Source organism: Pseudorca crassidens, chromosome X (genome assembly GCF_039906515.1).
Source record: "Pseudorca crassidens isolate mPseCra1 chromosome X, mPseCra1.hap1, whole genome shotgun sequence".
Lineage (NCBI taxonomy): Eukaryota > Metazoa > Chordata > Mammalia > Artiodactyla > Delphinidae > Pseudorca > Pseudorca crassidens.
Window position 1 is genome coordinate 94,994,061 of NC_090317.1, and position 20,581 is coordinate 95,014,641.

General features: G+C 40.6%; 1 protein-coding gene across 1 annotated transcript in view; it reads right to left on the minus strand.

Annotated features, from left to right (window-relative positions):
- Window positions 1-20,581, minus strand: part of LOC137216398 (amine oxidase [flavin-containing] A) — a 75,718-nt gene that overhangs the window by 52,283 nt on the left and 2,854 nt on the right. The window contains exon 2 of the mRNA XM_067722376.1: window positions 4,089-4,183. Coding sequence (XP_067578477.1) covers window positions 4,089-4,183 — 95 coding nt within the window. The remainder of the gene's footprint in view (window positions 1-4,088; window positions 4,184-20,581) is intronic.

Sequence of the window (20,581 nt, forward strand, 5' to 3'; positions counted from 1 at the left end):
TATTTTTGGCTGTGTTGGGTCTTCTTTGCTGCACACGGGCTTTCTCTAGTTGCGGTGGGAGGGGGCTACTCTTCGTTGTGGTGCATGGGCTTCTCACTGTGGTGGCTTCTCTTGTTGCAGAACACAGGCTCTAGGCACGCAGGCTCAGTAGTTGTGGCTCGTGGGCTCTAGAGCGCAGGCTCAGTAGTTGTGGCACACAGGCATAGTTGCTCTGCACGGCATGTGGGATCTTCCTGGGCCAGGGCTCGAACCCATGTTCCCTGCATTGGCAGGCAGATTCTTAACCAGTGCGCCACCAGGGAAGCCCCTGTTTCTTTTGTTTTATTTTGCTATTGAGTTGTATGAGTTCCTTATAATTTGTTATTAACCCCTTATCAGATAGATGGTTTCCAAATATTATCTACCATACTGGTTGGCTGCCTTTCATTTTGTTCATGGTTTCTTGTGTGGGGGATAAGCTTTTAATTTTTATTTTATTTTATTTATTTATTTAGGCCATGCCACACGGCATGTGGGATCTTAGTTCCCCTACCAGGGATCAAACCCGTGCCCCCTGCAGTGGAAGTGCAGAGTCTTAACCACGGGACCACCAGGGAAGTCCCTAGAATAGTGTTCTTGATGAAGAAGAAAAGAAATTCAGTTTGGATGTGTGAAGTTTGAGATGTCTGTTCAACATCCAGGAGATCTGCAAACTTCTAACTTCAGGGCAGCACAGTATATTTTATTCAGCATTTTATTTTAAGAGGGAGAGTCAATCAGGCTTCTACTCTGCCATAATACCAGAAGTGACCTGTTCCTTTGACTTCTTTCATCTGTCCCTCATATAATCCTAACTTTCCCTTTTACTAACTATTGGTGTTGTGCTCTAAACCTTCTCTAGTCTCCAACATCCTTTTTAAGACAGGAAGCGCAAAACTGAAGTCAGTATTCCAATAAAATTTAACAAAGACAGTAACCAAATTCTTGGGAGTTTCCAAAAAAGATGTCTTTAGAACACAGACACTATTTAAAGTAAATAATCCTAAGTGAAGTAGTAAAAAGCATGAGGCGTTTTACAGAATGCTTCTTTACAAAGTCGAAACATTTGAAAGGAGGTGCCCCAGATTCAGCATGAAGATACTGGAACTGTAATACCATATTCTGCTATGTTGCCCCTCAGTCTTTAGGATCTTGCATTTGATCTCATTATTCAGTCTTTGAAGAGGCCACAAACACGCAACTATATTAGGAAACAAATACACCAACCCTGTGGTAGCCTTGCAGGCATTTCAACTTAATTAATTTGGTCCTGAAAAATTATGGGGGAATCACACTAGGAAAAACTGGGAAGTTCTGAACAAATAGAAGATCTATCTGAACAGTTGCCAGGTGACAATATCAAATTTGGCATTTCGATACTTAAAGATCCAGAGTAATTTTTATGGCATCTCCTCCCTAAATCCTAATTGATTGTGCTAGTAGAAGCAACTGTAAGAATATTAAATTCAGTTTCTGATTAAATACCATTTCTGTCCCTGCTTTGTAAAGCCCCCCCTTTTTCCCTTCTATTTATTTGAAATCTTATAGATGTCAAGTCCTACCTTCTAAGCATTTCAGAGTTCCTCTCTCACATACCTAAAGGGAATTTTAATATGATGCCTAATACGCAATAGTTCCTGTATGGTGCTGACATATATAAATGATGTAGCATGAAAAAGCAGCCTGGGACAATAACATAGATGGTGATAAGCATGTTGGAATTCTCATTTCCCTTGTACAAAGAAACTTGTTCTTAACTGAAAAATCCGTAACACGACAGATGCTCCTATTTAATAACCAAAAGGTTTTAGAGATAAGAAAAGTAGGGCAAAGGGACAACTTAATACCTATCTCCAAAATAAAGGAATGTTTTTCAGCAAATGACAGGAGAATCATATGTAACAAGCTGGTACAGGCAGAATATGCAATCTTTCTTTTGCACTACAACACATTGCCTTCAATTAGAACTTGAAGTTGGAGGGAGCTTCAAGTACATTTAGATTATATCTCACTGCCCAGATGCGAAAAGTGACATGTAAAGTGCTAATAGTACTTACCCAAGGTATGACAGTGTGTCGGGCCAGTACAGGGGCCAGAATCCCAGTCTCCTCACTCCCAGACCAATAGCCTCTCAGAGGACTACATCTGAGGAGGTACTCAAATTCTCCAAATGCAATTAATCTGGATTCACATTAATTTAAAGCAAGCGAGCATACACCAAAGAGCAGCACTTCTGTAGCATCCCCTACGGATCTTATCAAAATGCAGAGTCAGATTCAGCAGGTCTGGGACAGGACCTGAGATTCTGCATTTCTATCAAGTTCCAGGGTGATTCCGAGGCTGCTGGCCCACAGGTTACTTTGAGTAGCAAGGCTGTAGGGTACTCTTAGAGCTGAGCAAGGTAAAAATAGGCTTATGATACATCCCTGTACATCTAAAAAGGCAGAAAGTGAATGACAGAAGGGGAGCTTGGCTTGGTGTGACTGAAACGGCTGGTACAATATCCTAGTTCAGATGTTGGTTGGCTATTTCATATCCATTTATATTCCCCCTTTCCCATGCCTGCTTCTATTATGCAGCCTGGAAATGTTAAAGACTTGCTTTCCCAGGCTCCCTAGCAGCTCAGGGTAGCTGTGTGCCCCGAACCTAGCCAATGAGACTATAAAGCAAATGTCTGCTGGGGTCTTCTGGTAAAGGAAAGGCTTTGTTGCAGATAAGACTGGGGCCGCCTCTTCACGCTCTTTCCTGCCTTGAATGAGAACTTGATGCTGACAGATGCTGCAGCCATCTGGTTACCATTAGGCAATAAGCCAACAGGAAAAGAATGGCTGAGCAGAAAGACAGAAAGAGCCTAAAGATTCGATGACAAAGCTGAACCCCGGCCCCAGGCTGGACTACCTACCACCAGACTTCTTCTTATGTAAAATAACTGAATGTTTGTATTGCTTAACCCATTGTTATTATCACTGCATAAGCCATTCTGTTATAAATCTGACACATCTCCTAATTAGATAGAGGCTTCCTCTCCTTCCAGTCACTTCAACAGTCTGGTTTTGTCCTTACTGCCAATCTCCAGCCTTTAGCGCTCTGTTTCTGTGCTCTAGCAAGGGGGCTCATTAGTGACCTTCTAAATGCCAAACACAAGGGCCCCTACTCAGCCTTCATCCTGTGTCAAATGCGCCTGGCATCTGATTCGATGTATCACCCCTTCTCTTTCCTCTGCTGATTTTCATGGCACTGCCCTAATCTGGTCTTCCTCCCCAGCCTCCACTGCTTCTCTCTGGCTCCTCTGCCTCTGCACCCCCTTTAAATCTGCATGTTTCCAAAACTTCCATCTTTGTCCGTACTTCCTTTCTACCTTACCTCCTTCCCTGTGTACTTTCATCAGTTCCAGATTTCAACATCCTGCAACCATTTCTTCAAATAGTAGTAAACACCAGTTAGCATGCATTTTTCCAAAACGGTGATGTAAGCCCAAGTATAAAAAGGCAGTGATGTAGCAAGAACTGGGCTTCCTTATGTCTAGCTGACCCCACCGGAGCAGCACACCTCTTAGGGAACAAGGACTAAGGAAAAAGCAACACAGAAATATGCTACATTTGCCTCTGCTTACTGTGGTCACACTTCTTTTAAGTTGTGTATTCTTGGATAAATAAATAAGGAACCTATACTGTGTGTGTATGTCTGTGTGTGTGTGTGTGTGTGTGTGTGTGTGTGTGTGTGTATGGTGAACGTACAGTCACTTCAAGTCCAGCCCAACCGTAACCTCACCTGAGACGCTATATACTCTAGGTCTCTAGTATGGAAATGATGACGCTGTATTGAAGTTATTTGTTCACGTTTGTTTTCTTCACTAGAATGTAAGCTACTGAAGGTCAGAAGCTGTCACTCTTTGGTGGGTGCTTGTTGAAAAGAACAGATACTTATTTAATGCAGTAGTTTAGGGTTATGGAGGACCAACGGCTTAACTGCATAAACTCTTTTGAGATTTCCTCCAGCTCTGTGACTTCCAGTGACCCCCATCTCTAGTTTGTGTGAGATTTTATACGTTAAGTATTAAAATCATTTACCCTCACTGTGTATGTTCTTCCTCCAACTCTGTCTCGGGCTTCTAAAACCAAAACATTAACTTCATGTTCTGCTAAGAGTTTGGCGGCAGATAATCCTAAAAGGAAAAAAAAGGAAAACAAAGTCGAGGAACATATTAACACCTACACGTGAAACATTCAACATTTAAACAGGTCTACATATAACATAAATGCAGGTATCAGACACAATTCATTGACTGTGCTATCTAATAAATTCTGAGCACACTGTGATGAACTGAGCCACCAATTTTATAATCTAGCATATATTACATTATCTATCATAAGCTAATTTTATTATCTATCATAAGGTTGGTTGAAAAAATGTAATAATTTAAAATATATATTTTGGGGGTTTTGGTGATAATCATATGTAAGGGAATTTGTTGAACCCCTAAATCAACCCTTATCACGCCACTCTTCTAGAAATCCTGATTGTATAAACAGAAGTATGTTTTCCTGGAAATTCCCCCTGGCTTACACCAGTCCCCAGTATCTCTGTGCTTTTCTCAATTTAAACCCCCCCTATAATGACCTCCTATCATTTATACCTGGGTTACATGCTTGCTGTATCATGTTTTCCCCGCTAGATTAAAAGTTACCAAAGGCAGGAACCATGTTTCATACTTTATTTATTGGCTCAAAGCTGAGTACAGGCTTTCACTCATAAACAAAAACCTTCATAAAAGATAGATTTTTAAACCCAGTATAGTAAGGGAATCCCCTGGCAGTCCAGTGGTTAGGACTTGGTTCTTTCACTGCCGTGGCCCTGGTTCAATCCCTGGTCAGGGAACTAAGATCCCGCAAGCCACACAGTACAGCCCAAAAAAGGCAAAACACAAGCAAACAAAAGTATAGTAATACCAGAAAAGTAGAGGAAAGTGTTGTGGATTAACATTATATCAAGGGTGCATGCTATCAACATGACTTATCACTGATGTTAATCTTGTTCGCCTGGCTAAGGTAATGTTTGCCAGGTTTCTCCACTGTAAAGTTATTCTTTTTTTCCCCTTCCATGCTATACTCTTTGGAAGGAAGTCTATGTACAGCCTGCGCTTAAGAAGTAGGGAGGTATGTCCTACTTCCTTGAGGGTAGAGTATTGACATAAATGATTTGAAATTCATCTGCACAGGAGATTTGCCTCTTCTCTCCCATTTATTTATTTACTTAACCACTGACATATCCTTATGGAGTCATACATAGTTGTTTTATACTTTGGGTTATAGTCCAATACTATGTTATTTATTTTGTTGCTCAAATTGTTTCGGCTTTGGTCACTGGGAAGCTCTTGTGTCCCTCGGATGTACTTGCATCATTATGTGTGTATGCATGTGTTTGAGCACTTCCTTACTTTCTGGCATTAAGAGATGTTCCAGGCTCATCTTGTCTTTCTCTGCCCAGCCCTACAATCAGCTATTTCTTCAGTGAGCCTTGGTTCCTTTTATTGGAGAACAGTATTAGAAATCAAGATCTGGGCTCTAGGTGTGCCCATCACTACTGGGCTATCATTGCTTCTGGGACTTCTCAGCTCACAGAGTAAGGCAATAAATGTCTGTATACACATTTTTAAATCTATCAATACATTTTTGCACTTCAAATGCTATCTTATACCTAGTTATCTTTATCCTCCTATTACAAAAAATACGAAGCAGACTACATAGATAAACATACTTCAAGGAGAAAAAAAATGTTAGAATATTAGGGTGAAAGAGAAATAAGAATGACACCAGGGATAAGTTTAGTAAAATGATACAAATGATACCTAAATATGTATACCAGTGGTTGAGGAGAGGAACTATTCTTAGTGATTTTAAAACTCAGTAACTTGACAGCTCTAATGGTATATATCCTAAAGACAAAAAAGAGCTGCAAACATTTTGTTCAGTAATCATTTTGTGGGTGCTAGGATTAGAACTATTATTTTGAGGCCATTATGTATGTAATGTAGAATAAAGCAAATGAGTAATCAGGCTGCTGTCACTGAGATCCAGGGTTTTGGGCCTGGAGATCAGGAAATTTAGATGAAAGAACAATGAAATTAAGTGCAAATTTAGGGCAGGAAATGTACAAGATGGGTCTGGAACCTCAAGTCACCAGAAAGCAAGGAGGCTAACAGAGACCACGAGGAGTGTGACAAAAAGGCTCAGAAACCTACCAAGGTGAACTCCCACTGGCTAGAGATGGAACAATTTGAGTATCAAGTAAAAATAACAGGGACTTCCCTGGTGGCACAGTGGTTAAGAATCCACCTACCAATGCAGGGGACTCGGGTTTGAGCCCTGGTCCGGGATGATCCCACATGTCGCGGAGCAACTAAGCCTGTGTGCCACAACTACTGAGCCTGCACTCTAGAGCCCATGAGCCACAACTACAGAGCCCGCGTGCCACAGCTACTGAAGCCCGTGTGCCTAGAGTCCGTGCTCCGCAACAAGAGAAGCCACCGCAATGAGAATCCCACGCACCGCAACAAAGAGTAGACCCCACTGGCTGCAACTAGAGAAAGCCTGCGCGCAGCAAGGAAGAGCAAACGCAGCCAAAAATAAATAAATAAATAATAACAAAGGCAATGGCTTAAATCCACTCATAATAATACTAAACAAACAAACAAAACCTCTCATTGGTCACCTTTGGAGAATGCTAAGGAACAAACTTATCATTTAAAAAAACAAAAAAGGGTTTTCCCTGGTGGCGCAGTGGTTGAGAGTCCGCCTGCCAATGCAGGGGACACGGGTTCGTGCCCCGGTCCGGGAAGATCCCACATGCCGTGGAGCGGCTGGGCCCGTGAGCCATGGCCGCTGAGCCTGCGCGTCTGGAGCCTGTGCTCCGCAACGGGAGAGGCCACAACAGTGAGAGGCCCGCGTACCGCAAAAGAACAAAAAACCCCCAAAAAACAAAAAAGAATTTGGCATTCATTCTACCCTCCTTATTTGCACCAAACCTCAAGGCAACCAAATAGCTAACAAAGGGAGGTTTCGCTGTATAAAAGTACGCTAGCTAATAAGTGAAGACAGGAATAATTAGAACATCAGCATTTTGCAACCCCTAATGAATTAATACATCTGGTGCAATGATTGTCAACAGCTGCTAACATGACAAAAAAAAGAGATAACCAGATGTTACTTGCCTCTTAATGGAAGCACATACCACCATGTATGAAGTAGTTAGAAAGAAGGAAGGAAGGAAGGAAGGGAGGGAGGGTGGGGAGAAAGGGAAGGAGCAAACAATCTAAATTCTAATGTGATCCAGCCTCTAGATCTGATACTTAGGGGCCAGAAAAACATGTTAAATAATACCACCGGGATGCAATCAACAAAATCTAGATTATAGGATTTATGCAGGAGTACCCTGGGTTTTTCTGTTTATTTGTTTTTTAAAACAACTCACCCCCTCCTGCTCTCTTTCTCCTTTCTTCACCAGTTTTTCCTACAATAAACCTCTTACATGGCTAGTTATGTCTTGATGTCTGCTCTCAGAGAAGCCAGACTGACAACAGTATTTTGTTCATACACAGAATGGTATGAAATATACATAGCCAGAGTCAAGGATGAGTTTGGGTCTGTAAGATCTAAAATGCAGGGAGGCTAAATCATAATATCCAGCACTGCTGTCTGCTAATGTTTGTATGTATTTTTGACTCCTTCAAGTACAGTGTACCCTTACACTGCTGACATCCACCCAAGATTTAGGTGTGCAACGAATATTTGGAATCTGCTCACAAAGAAAGGCATCCCGTGACAGTTTAAATAAATGCAAACTAATGTCTGCAAACCTTGGTGCAATGTGCTTTCTGGGACACTGCCAAAGGCTTCTTCTGCTGACCATCATAAAAAAAAGGATGAAGGTGTAATGAAAAACATGTTTATGCATAAATCTTTGTTGTTATATCTGACTATTTCTGTAGGATTAAGTCTTAGAACAGAGATTACCAGGTCAAAAGATTTGAATAATTTTTAGGCTCAAAGCACCACTCTGTATTTAAAAGCAGAGAAACTCAAGATGCAAAAAGTTGAATTTCTTCCCAGTTCCCCTTAGTCAATCTAACCATAAACCAATTAGATAGATAAAAACACCCTTGGGTTTGCTAGAATTACTCGAGTAGCTCCTCTTCTAAAGAGAAGCAGAGGTGGCTCTGAATTCCAGCAGCAGTGGGACCTGCAGCTGTCCAGCCCCCAGAGGCAGCCTGGCAGTTGGTTTAGCACTTTACATCCTACAGATCAATTTCAGGTGCCTTTCCTGTTGCCTCTCACAACCATTCTTCAGAATAGATTTCATTACCCCATATTCCAGATAAGGATACCAAGTGCTTGATATGCCCACAACAAAGTCTCCTGAAAAGTGAAAATTTTTACTTCTTACACCCTCACTTATAAGGCTGAAGCCTTAATAAAATTGAATCTAGTGTGTAATTCTCAACAAGTTTGGTGAGTGGGGTTCAGTGCCAATAGTAAATAAACACTACTCCAGAGGCTAAAGGAGGGGAGGGAAGCAGGGCTAGCTGAGCCAGGACAAATAAGCACACCAGTGACAAAGGTCGTTTCGCACTTTGGCATTTAAGGATATAAACAAAATTAAAAAGGTGGATGGACCTAGAGTCTGTCATACAGAGTGAAGTAAGTCAGAAAGAGAAAAACAAATACTGTATGCTAACATATATATATGGATTCTAAAAAAAAAAATGGTTCTGAAGAACCTAGGGGCAGGACAGGAGTAAAAACGCAGACGTTTTAGAGAATGGACTTGAGGACATGGGGAGGGGGAAGGGTAAGCTGGGATGAAGTAAGAGAGTGTCATGGACATATATACACTACCAAATGTAAAATAGCTAGCTAGTGGGAATCAGCCACATAGCACAGGGAGATCAGCTTGGTGCTTTGTGACCACCTCGAGGGGTGGGATAGGGAGGGTGGGAGGGAGGAAGACGCAAGAGGGAAGAGATATGGGGACATATGTATATGTATAACTGATTCACTTTGTTATACAGCAGAAACTAACACACCATGTAAAGCAATTATACTCCAATAAAGATGTTTTAAAAAATTCCCAAAATAACAAACAAACAAACAAAAAGCTGAAAAAAAAAAGGTTGCTCTGCATTACAGGAAAATGATTGGCCCTATCCTGGCAAGGAAAGTTTAAGCTCTTAGTTTGAGAAATAAGGAACATGTTTAAAACATTTAAAAGGGATTCCAGAAAAATGGTTTCCAAAAGGTCTTGGAATGTGAAGGGGGAAGATTTAAGTCATTTAGAAGAATATTTTTTTAAGATGTTGAATAAATTGGGGGGGGTACCGTTTCAGTTTGCATGTTTATTGTGAAGAAGACTCTGATAAGGAACCTCCGTGGTAATTTAAAGCTAGAAAATACAGAATATGGAAATACAATCAAGATGCCATTAGAAAAAGTTATTTTTGAATAATAACTAATAACTAATTTTGAATAAATAACTCAGTAAGTCATAAATAAAGCACAGGCAAACACTTGCAGTCCAGAAAGGTTTTTTCCAATATATTGACTGTGGCTGTCTGTTGATTCGAATGGAAAAAAAAAAAAACCTAAGATAATGTCTGCTTACATCTTGAATCAGGCATCTTGAATTATATTCCTTAATTCTTTTTTGTTATTATTCTGTGTATCACTATGCATCCTACCCTCCCCTCACTACAAAATTCAGTAATCACTTATAGAAAAAAAATCGTATGTCAACTCCGCAGATTAGTTTAAGGGCTTTTGACATAAACTTCAAAATAAATAAATAAAAGCCTGTCTCTTTTTTTTTTTGGTAAATGGGATAAAATTGTTAGAAAAGAAAAGGTTTGTTTTGTTTTGTTTTTTTTTTTAAGAAAAGGTTTTTAAGTCTGAAGGTAAGTCACCAAATACAATGTAGCTACTAAAAAACAGATTTGATAATCAAATATTTTTTTTACTTTCAAATCAAATATTTGTTATGAAAAGAGAAAATCTCATATTAAACCTATTTCATCTTGTTCCAAAGAAATATAGATTAGCCAAAGCTGAGAGCATTGTGCATTACAGCTCTTCCTGTCACTCATTTTCTATCATTTAATGGCCACATAGAATCTAGGACTATAGAAGAAGCCTGCTTCCCACCCACCTCTCTTGGCACCCCTCCCCACCTCCAAGACAGGGAAAGGGTTTAGCACAGGGGCTTGCTGGTAAATGGTTAACAACCGTCCCTGGCCTCAGGGGATGGAGGGGACTCCTGATTTGCAGCATTTGGGTTTCCATGGTGTATATACACTCTCCACATGGCTGATTCAAAATCACCAGTGTGATTACTACCAATGTGATATCATTGACCGTGAAACTGGGAAGAGAAGTGTTCAATCAGGATCAGTCCTTTCATGACAGTAGAAGCTGGCTCCAACACACACTGTCAGACCTATAGACTCCTGGCCTCAGGTCAAGTCTCAAGTCTGGGAGAGAGTCTATTAGATCGGCAAGTGTATGAGATTCATTGGTGTCCTAGACTCTCAAGTGTCCTAGTGTCTAGCCTGTGAATCTCCCATGGGTATGTTTGAAGGAAGAGGTCTAAGCGGGCACTGGCAAAATATCCCTGCCGCTGCACCAAGAGCTCTTCTTCTCCCAAATCATGGCAAACTGAGCCCATTAGGAGGAAAAGAACCCCAAACTCCCAAATGTCCTGTGGTTTTCTGTGACAGTAGAGAGCCTGGAGAAGCTAAATGCACAGAGTTTGTTAAAGCCCTATTATGTACATAAGGATCTGATCACTTTCAAAATGCAAAAACCTGAAAAAGGGAAAATAGCAGATTATGGCACAAGAGAAACTTTAATCACTTTGCAATTAAGTATTTTAAATAGGGATAATGAGTTTAAAACATGGGCTTCCCTGGTGGCGCAGTGGTTGTGAGTCCGCCTGCCGATGCAGGGGAAACGGGTTCGTGCCCCGGTCTGGGAAGATCCCGCATGCTGCGGAGCAGCTGGGCCCGTGAGCCATGGCCGCTGAGCCTGCGCATCCGGAGCCTGTGCTCTGCAGCGGGAGAGGCCACAACAGTGAGAGGCCCGCGTACCGCAAAAAAACAAAACAAAACAAAACAAAACAATATGGGCTTCCCTGGTGGTGCAGTGGTTAAGAATCCGCTTGCCGGTGCAGGGGACAGGGGTTCGAGCCCTGGTCCGGGAAGATCCCACGTGCCACGGAGCAACTAATCCCGTGCGCCACAACTACTGAGCCTGCGCTCTAGATACCGCGAGCCACAACTACTGAAGCCCGCGCCTAGAGCCTGTGCTCCGCAACAAGAGAAGCCACCACAATGAGAAGCCCGCGCACCGCAACGAAGAGTAGCCCCCGCTCTCTGCAACTAGGGAAAGCCCGCACCCAGCAATGAAGACCTAATGCAGCCAAAAATAAATAAATAAAATAAATAAATTTATTTTAAAAACCCCAACAATATAATTCCTCTTCTGGTTTCTCTCTATTAAACCATTTGGGTTTTAGAGAAACCAACATAAAATAGGTCAATGGATTTATTAGAGAGGCTTAAAAAAAAAAAACACCAAGTCTGCTAAAAGCACACCTCATATGAGAGTTCAGGCAATTGTTAATCCTGGTTATTAGATCAGGAGAGAGCCTGGGTGAGATGATGTATCCAGCCAGCAGTGCTGTTGCCATGGCAACCTCAAACCAAGCTCCAGCTTCTTAAAGCCACTGCCCATGGAAACTGTTTCCACAGATTCTGCAGTGCTTCCAATGTCCTGAGATGGTTACATCCCCACAGAAATGGGATAGGAAACGATTTAAGCCACACAGCACACCTGGAGAAGGAATTAATATCAGCAACAAAGTCTTTGAGGAAATGGTCCTTTGCTTCCTGGGCTATAAATCTGTACCCCTGCCTTCTCTACCTCACCAAGGGCTCTTTCCTTTACTTCTTCAAGTACACTCACATTACGAAAAAAGAGAAATTTGTCCATTTGACTCATGCTACACTTTCCAGTTCAATTACTGATTTTCCTTCTACAACAAATGATTAGAACAAACCTTGAAATGTAGCATATTCCTCATGAAAAATGTCCAGTGACCCCACTTTCAATACGGACAAGTGATATAATCATCTGTCACAAGCTGCTGTATTTTTCTTCTTAGCACACATCACCACCTGGCACTCTATATACATCTGCTGCTTCCAACCACTGCAATCTTAGCCACTCTTGTCCAAACCATTGTGGCCTTTTGCCCTTGTCCAAGGCAACATGACCTCTTGCCCAGAGATCTGCCTCTTAACTAGTGTGTTATATGTGTTAGACACCTTTGCATCCCTAGAATAGAGCCTACCGTGTTGCAGGTGCTCAAACACTCATTGCAATGAACAGAGGAACCACATACCAAGAAAAGAAAACCATGCTCACCTGGATGAGGGCAATGGCGAAGTTTCTAATGCTACTTAGATTATATTTATCTCAAGCAACTAAGAAAGACTGACAAGGACAGGGTGTCTGGTCATTTAAACCTTTATGCCCAAGTAAATTCGCAGATTCTTAATACTACTAGTACATTTTCTGGTCTTTGAACCAGTATTACGCTTTTTTTAGCAAAAGAGAATGGAGAATATCAATGTGCACACAAACTTGTCCCCGATACATACATACATACAATACAGCCATTCTTATTATCTATCATCTATCTATCTACCTACCTATATCTATATCCATCTGTATTTTGTGCTTCCTTTCAGACAAATAATTACCTGCTTTTGAAAATGCCAAATCTTCTGATCCCTTTGATAAGCTAAAAAGACAGAACTGTCTCAAATGATAGATAGATAAAAGCTAACAATTAACTTCAATTCGCCCTGAATTCAACAGACTTGTTGTCTAGACAGTCCTAATTTATTTGATTATTGTTCAGCATTCATCTTCACTTTAGATAAATGGATCTCACACGACTTAGGGAATGCAATTACTCCTTAATTCATTATTTGCCCCATTCTTGCACTGAAACTGAAAATACACCAAGGGCACTCCACACTGCTATCCTCAGATGCTGCACACTAGGATGCACTGTGATTAGGAAGCAATTTCCAAAATGTTTTATGGAATACTAGTCCTCAAGATGCTCTGGGGAAAAGTATCAATGTTCATGGAAGTTGGGACATATGCTGTTTCTCCTTCTGGGAAGTGTATGGTGCACACTGGCATATTAAAGGCTCTGATAAGTCCTGCAGTGAAGAGATTCGTTTAACTTAGCATTTCTCCACCTTTTGCCTTAAAAAAAATTACATCTCAAAACATACACTTTGGGAAAGCTGGTTTCGGCTCTTAAAATACTGTCAAATATTTACAGTAATAAACTCACCTGGGCAGAGTCCCAAGTGAACAACGCCCAGAGCACAAGCTAAGTGTTGAAGCAAAGCTTTAGTGTAGCTATGGCTTATGTTCTGCTGGCTCTCCTAGTTCTTCCTGTTTATTTCTTAAAGTGGTATTTTTCTTCAACTTTGACGTTCATCACCACCTATGAATGTCTACAGTGTACATCACATATTAAATACTTTAAGTTAATTTTCTATTATTCAGTTAAGTGATCTCTGACCAACAGAATTCTTACATAACTGCACATTTGGACTCTTGGACTGAATACTCCGAGGAAAATAAAATGTACAGTCAAACAACAGTTCATACTAAAGTTTTAGAAGCAATGTTCCCAAAGAAGGAAAAAAGCAAAACCCATAAATTTTGCTCATATCACATAGTGAGTGCTCGATCAATATTTATTGAATGAATAAATAAATGAATGAATGAAGAATACATGCAGACATGCAAGAAAATGGTCTTTCACTTAAGCCACAGCCCACAGCTAACTCATTTAATCTGAAAAAAAAAAGTCACCTGAAAGGTCATCCTTGTTACATTTCAGAATTTATCCAAAATCCACAGCACTTCTGTCAAGCATTATTTTCTCCATGAAACCCTTTCCTGTCTGTCATTTCCTTCTCCCTTTTTGTGCCACCACTGAAGCCCTGAACCAACCTCAAACACCAAGGGCACTTCAGGTTCATGGTTGTAACCCCTGCTACATAGAGGGGTCCCATGCCTCACACGGTCACTGGAGAGACAAATAGACTAACATAAATTAAGAGAACTTAACTCCTCCATTTGGGTCTGAATTTTGTCAGATGCCTTAAATGACCAATGTCCTTTATAAAGTAATTACAAATGCATAGTAAATTGAAATGTGTATTTAATATCGATGGCTTCAATTCAATACGTAAAATCCGTAAACACCAATCTTAGAAAACTATTTAAAACTCACATCAACCACCACAGCCTTCCATTTTCTTCACCAATATTGTCTCCCCAAATTCTTTCTTTTCAAAACATGGCAGGTTCACTGTTATATTTATCATGGTCTTAAGGTAGGAAATGGAGGTGCCTTATTTTTCAGCCTAGATGTCTTGACTGTTTTTATTATTGTCTATTTACATATTCATTACTGGTAACTGTCTAATGACCTAATAAATCCTTTGAATTCTTATTTTTCACCACTCTGTGAGTCTCAGTATCAGCCCCAAATCTTTATATTATAGGGACAGTGAAAATGAAGAGGTTTCCAGAATATCAGATGTTGGCCTGGTGCAGGGAAAAAAAAGTCTATGCATAAAAATATGCTTTTATTTTTGGTGAAAAGGTCCAATAGCTTTCATCAGATATTCAAAGGGACATTTGCTCCAAAAGGTTAAGAACCACTGATCTAAACTATTAAAATAATTGCTATACATTGTCATAAAACCACCAGGAATGGACTTTTCAAAAAGGAAATAAATTCTTCATATAAAAGTCATCCATCCTAATAGGGTGCCTAACATTTTTAAATTTAAATGTTCATGAAGCAGGGGAATTTCCTGGTGGTCCAGTGGTTAGGACTCCGTGCTTCCACTGCAGGGTCACAGGTTCGATCCCTAGTCGGGGAACTAAGGTTCTGCAAGCCGGGCAGTCAAAAAAAAAAAAAAGTTCATGAAGCAGTAACATGTGATGTAATATAGTCTAAAATATGAATTACTGTGAAACAACAGCCACTAGTTTTTAGAGCATCAAGTCTCAAAGTAAAACAATAATAAAAGTTTACTGCAGTTCTGTGAATGAGCCTATAAAGCAAGCCTAAGTGAGGTGGGGTATATTCCAAGGCCAAGTTATGCCACTAAGAATACTGTGGCATTTGGTAATTCATTTGACCCTCCTGAGCCTCCGTTTTGGTCCCTTTGAGCTATTATAGGCTGCAATTCTGTGACCCTTGAACATGGTGAATATGTAATTAACTCAACTCTCAAAGCTTATCACCTGGTTTTTATGTTCTTATTGACAGTCCTACCTAATAAATCAACTGAATATTGCTGTAAAGTGGGATTTCTTTCCTTTGGCCTGGCAACAATTAGAAAAGGGCTTTTAAACTAAGGCTCAGAGGAGCCATGGAAAAGGTGTGAATGAGCACCTGTAAGGCAGACCCAGATCCTGATTTAAGTTAGTGTAGGATGTCAGTATGATGGATGATGAAAACCATTTCCAGAATGCAACATGGAAGGAAAAAGTGTTGGGGAGAGGGTCCAAAAGAGAAAGCTGAAGACATAGACCTTTAGGAAGCCAACTATACTGAAAAAGAAACTGGAAGATATATCATACATAACTTAATCCAACCTCTAATTTTACAGCTGACAGAACTGTGGTTCAAAGATTTGAAGCTGCCTTAATTCATAAGACTAGATGACAACATAATAAAGAACAGATTATCCAAAGGAGAACACAAATTGCTGGTAAAGCTGTAAAACATTTTTCAAATAAAAGGAGAAAGCAGTCCTAACAATCAACTTGTCTCAAACACTTACAACATTTAAAAATGTAACTGACGTCTTTTGATTCATTTTGTGCAGTTCTAATCACTCAAATTTAAAATGAAAAGTAACTGTCACTATGAAATCTATCTCATACATGCAAATGTAGTCTTCAAACCAGTGCTCATTGGATGTCTACACTCCTGCAAACCCCTGTATGTGACATGAAACTACAATATTACCTCAGTCTTTCTGGGTATACCTGCAACCAAATACTGGCAAGATTTATCATATGTAAAATATGTGTATGTCACACCTGTACAAAGATTGTATGACCCAATATTTGCCAATAACAGACTCCCACATTTCCTTTTCTTAATTATTGGTCTCTATGATCCAATTATACTATAGTTATACTATATTTATACAATTATACTATACTTAGATCTATTGGGTTTTGTTTTGTTTACCTTTTTGGGCTGCACCACGTGGCCTGCGGGATCTTAGTTCCCTGACCAGGGATAGAACCCATGCCCCCTGCAGTGGAAGCATGGAGTCTTAACTGCTGGACTGCCAGAGAAGTCCCTAGATCTATTGTTAAATATATTTTTCACATTAGCTGAGTATTATGTATAGATTCATATCAATTAGTATTGGCCAAATGCTAAAACTGCCCATTAAATGTCAGATAAACCCCAAAGCTCATTCAACTATGAAGATATCAAAGAATCAGAACCCAAATAAATGTAATTCTTGTATTCTTTCTTCAACATTAAAAGTTAATAAAGTAAAAGAATCCTCGCTTTTTTTTTTTTTTTTTTTTTTGCGGTACGCGGGCCTCTCACTGTTGTGGCCTCTCCCGTTGCAGAGCACAGGCTCCGGACGCACAGACTCAGCGGCCATGGCTCATGGGCCCGGCCGCTCCACGGCATGTGGGATCCTCCCAGACCAGGGCACGAACCCGTGTCCCCTGCATCGGCAGGCAGACTCTCAACCACTGCGCCACCAGGGAAGCCCCCCTCGCTTATTTTTGAGAAAACAAAATTAGGGCCAAGAAGTGTTCTGAAAGGCAGAAAATTCATGCTTAGCTGGCAGTGAACCTCAGAGTACCTAAATAACCAAGGCACTGAAACTAAGTGGCATATTTTTTAATGTAAGCTTTCCTTAATCACTACAAAACTGTACGGTATGTATTGCCAAGTTCTGAGTTAAAATGCCTAAATCACTCCTAGCAGAAATGATTCTTCAGGGTGATGTATTTCAGCAAAAAGGGAAACTGGGGTATGTTGTGGACTCGCTGGCAGGATTCAGAACATTAGTCAATCTTCTTGCGAAATGGCTTTTCTGTCTCCGATGATGAGAAAGATTCCATCCCAGCTGCTCTTACACAGCACAGTGTTCCGGGCGGCTATGCTCTCAGTTCTTTTAGTGGAGCTCAGCTCGTGGATACAAATATAGGGAGGTTCTATTGCTTAGTCACTATTTGGAAAAAGCTCTCTCTCCAAGACACTTGGAATTTAATTTCAAAAAAACATGGAAAAATTCTAATCACCCAGGGCTATCCGGTGTTATGATGAAAGCGTTTTCACTGTGCCCTGGCTAAATGTGGGGCAGAGGTGGCACACTGGGGTAATCTCAGCAACTACCAGGATCACATCGCTAGAGGCACAGTAGGCAACTGTTTTCCTCCAGTAGAACTCTTGTCATGGGTTTAAGTTAAACACTACTCATGTATGGCTTAGGGCCTCCTGACTCCATATCTGTGCTCATCCATACTCTCTTGTTTGGTGTGTCTTTTTTCCATCCTCTTATCTCTACCTGTTAAAATCATACTTATCTCTCAAGGTCCTGGCATTTTCTTCAGATTCATAATATTAATATTTCTCTCATTCTATGCATGTCAATTATTTTCTCACTTGATTACTTCTTGCAAGAGGATGGGGCACCTTGTGGGCAAGGACACTTCTTACCCCTCATTATATACCTCTTGCCCCATGATCTAGCTACTGCCTGGCATACGGTAGAGGCTCCCAAAATGCTTGAACGAGTCCAGGCCCCAGGGCCACCCCTACCCATAATGAGCTGCTTTGAGGGGTACAGAATTCCCTTTCCCTAGATGTGTTCAAAGTTACAGCCAGATAATTACTAAGGAGATGCCGTCGAGAGGATTAAAATCTTACGTGATTGGACTACACTGCCTTTTAAAAACTCCTTTGGCCCAAAGACTCTGCAGTATGCACTGTCCCCCAGAGGTGGGCGTTTTTCACCCCTCTTTCCTTTTATTCTCTCTCCCTAAAGAGAGCTAATTCAGAAATTCTCAGTTAGGAGCAGATTTTAAAATCTTATACCACTGGGTTTCTGTCACTTGTTGTATCTGTGTCAGCTTATGAGTAAGAAGTAGCATGTAAAGTCAGTGACTCAACTGCTATATTTAAAATAACATCAGGAAAGGGAACATAAAATAAGTTCAAATGGTCAGATATAGATTACAAGCTCCATAAGAGGAGAGAAAAATCCAGAGAATCAGAACAATCAAGGAAAAGAGCATTAATTGGGTATTGAAGAACGGATAGGATGTAAATGTTCAGAGAGAAGCACTTCCGTGTTAGGAAAAAAACAAAAACAGGGAAGGAATGGAGGGACAAAATGAACATGGTGTAGCACTGGAGACAAGAGAGCAGTGTGACTAAAGCTATGTTAGGGATGGTGGGAAATGCTACTGGTCAAACAAGGTGGGACTAGATATGTGGAGGGGTGGGTGGAGCTTGAAAGGCTAGCAATATACTACTGAACATCCTGAGCAGAACAAGGTGATGAAAGAAGTGTTTAAAAAAAATCAAGTCTGGGATGGACATGAAGGGAGAGCCCAAAGTGTGGCCACCGGGAAGATGGTCATAACCTGGTGAGTTGAAGGGGTTAAGGTTCTGTCCGGGGGATGGAGGAGACACAAGAGAGGAAACAGCCCAAAGGAGGAGTTAGAAGGATCTGTTGACTGGGTGTAAGAGATAAAACAGAAGGATGTGTCAAAAATGATGGAAAGGATGGTGGTACCAAGAACAGAGTCAAGGAAGTGAGGAAGAGAAGCTAGGTTGGAGGGCAAGGAGGCTTTTGAACATGTTGAATATGAAGTAAGAATAAGACAATCAAGTGTGAAATACCCAAGAGCAGATAAGCTATGGGACAGGAGTTGGGAGAAAGTAAAGGATTCAAACTAGAAACTTAAGAGCTTCCTATAGATAAAGGGAAAGGTGAGGCCCTAGAATGAAAAAGAGAGGGAGTGCATAAGAGCCCCAAAGTGATGAATAGCTGAACCTCGAGGCCGTTTCAAAAGTAGAAGTTCGCAAGAATATGGGCACAATGAAAGGAACAGAAAAGGAGCAAACAGTGTGGGATAAAAATTCAGGATCCAATAGTGTCACAGAAGGCATGAAAGAAGTTTCAAAAAGGACTTGGTGATAGATGATGGATAAGGGCCAGAGCATGTTGAAGTTACCATTATACTACTTACAAATGAGTGCGGGGTGGGGGCTTCCCTTCTCAATTACTAATAGAGTACATAAAATTACTTAATTGGTGAGTGGGAGGAAAAAGGGATTTTGTGGCTGCAAGACGTGCTGTTACATGATTTTTAATGACAAAAGGGAGATACATTAAGATGCTGCTATTCTTTGTGCAGAGATAGTTATGAAGAAATGAAAGATAATTCTGTTCATATGGACTGCTTTTGAGGAATTGAGGATTTGTACGCTTCTGGGAGCTATTTTGTTATATAATAGGAATAACACTGCATATGCAAAGTATTGGCCATATATTATAAGTGTGTGGATAACATATTAAAATGTGCCAGTTCTGACAGAAGAAATATCCAAAAGCATTTAAAACTGGTATGGGGACTATTAAGTAATTCATGGGATACTGCTAAGCACACACAAAGATGAGGTGTTTCTGAGCTCAAGAACCCTTGAGAAGTAATGCCTCTCACCTGCTCGTGAAACACCCAGTCTGTGCGCAGGGCTTATCCTAAGCCAGACTTGCATCTACTTTCATTTTAGTTGTGAACCATCTGGCAAGACACCACAGCCAGGAAGCAATGTTTCTGGTCAGTTTGGGTGTTAAAATCAAATCTGACTGATAAGAGATGATATTAAAGGAATCCCAGTACCTGTTCCACTGTCACTGATGAAGTGGAAGTTGGGTTCTGGAATAGGAGTGTGAACTACTGTGCAAGAAATGCTCTCTTCTTCCCCCAAGTGGAAATGAACAAATTAATAATTAATAGTGACCACGGAAAGATCCAGGTTTTGAGGAGGCTGAAGCTTATATAATTTGGGTGCCCTCTTCAAGAAAAAAAAGAAAAGAATGCAAAAAGAAAATACAAGATTCAGCATGAAACTGGTTATTTATTTAGAATGAGAACCAGAAGGGACCTGCAGTTGTAAGGCCATAGAGCATTAGCACGATCAGCTACATGGTAAATCCAATTCTGCTCACGACCAACTACTTGGAGTGAAGTGTGGAAAGGGAGAGAGAGCCAGTCATCAGGCAGAGAAAAAGTAACCGACAAAATGCTCCTTAAGGAATACTGGAACACAGAACAAGAAAAAGACAAGAATAAAATCCCAGAAAGAACCCTGAATTGTGAAGTATGAATGGTATAGAGATGGGAATAGAGACAGA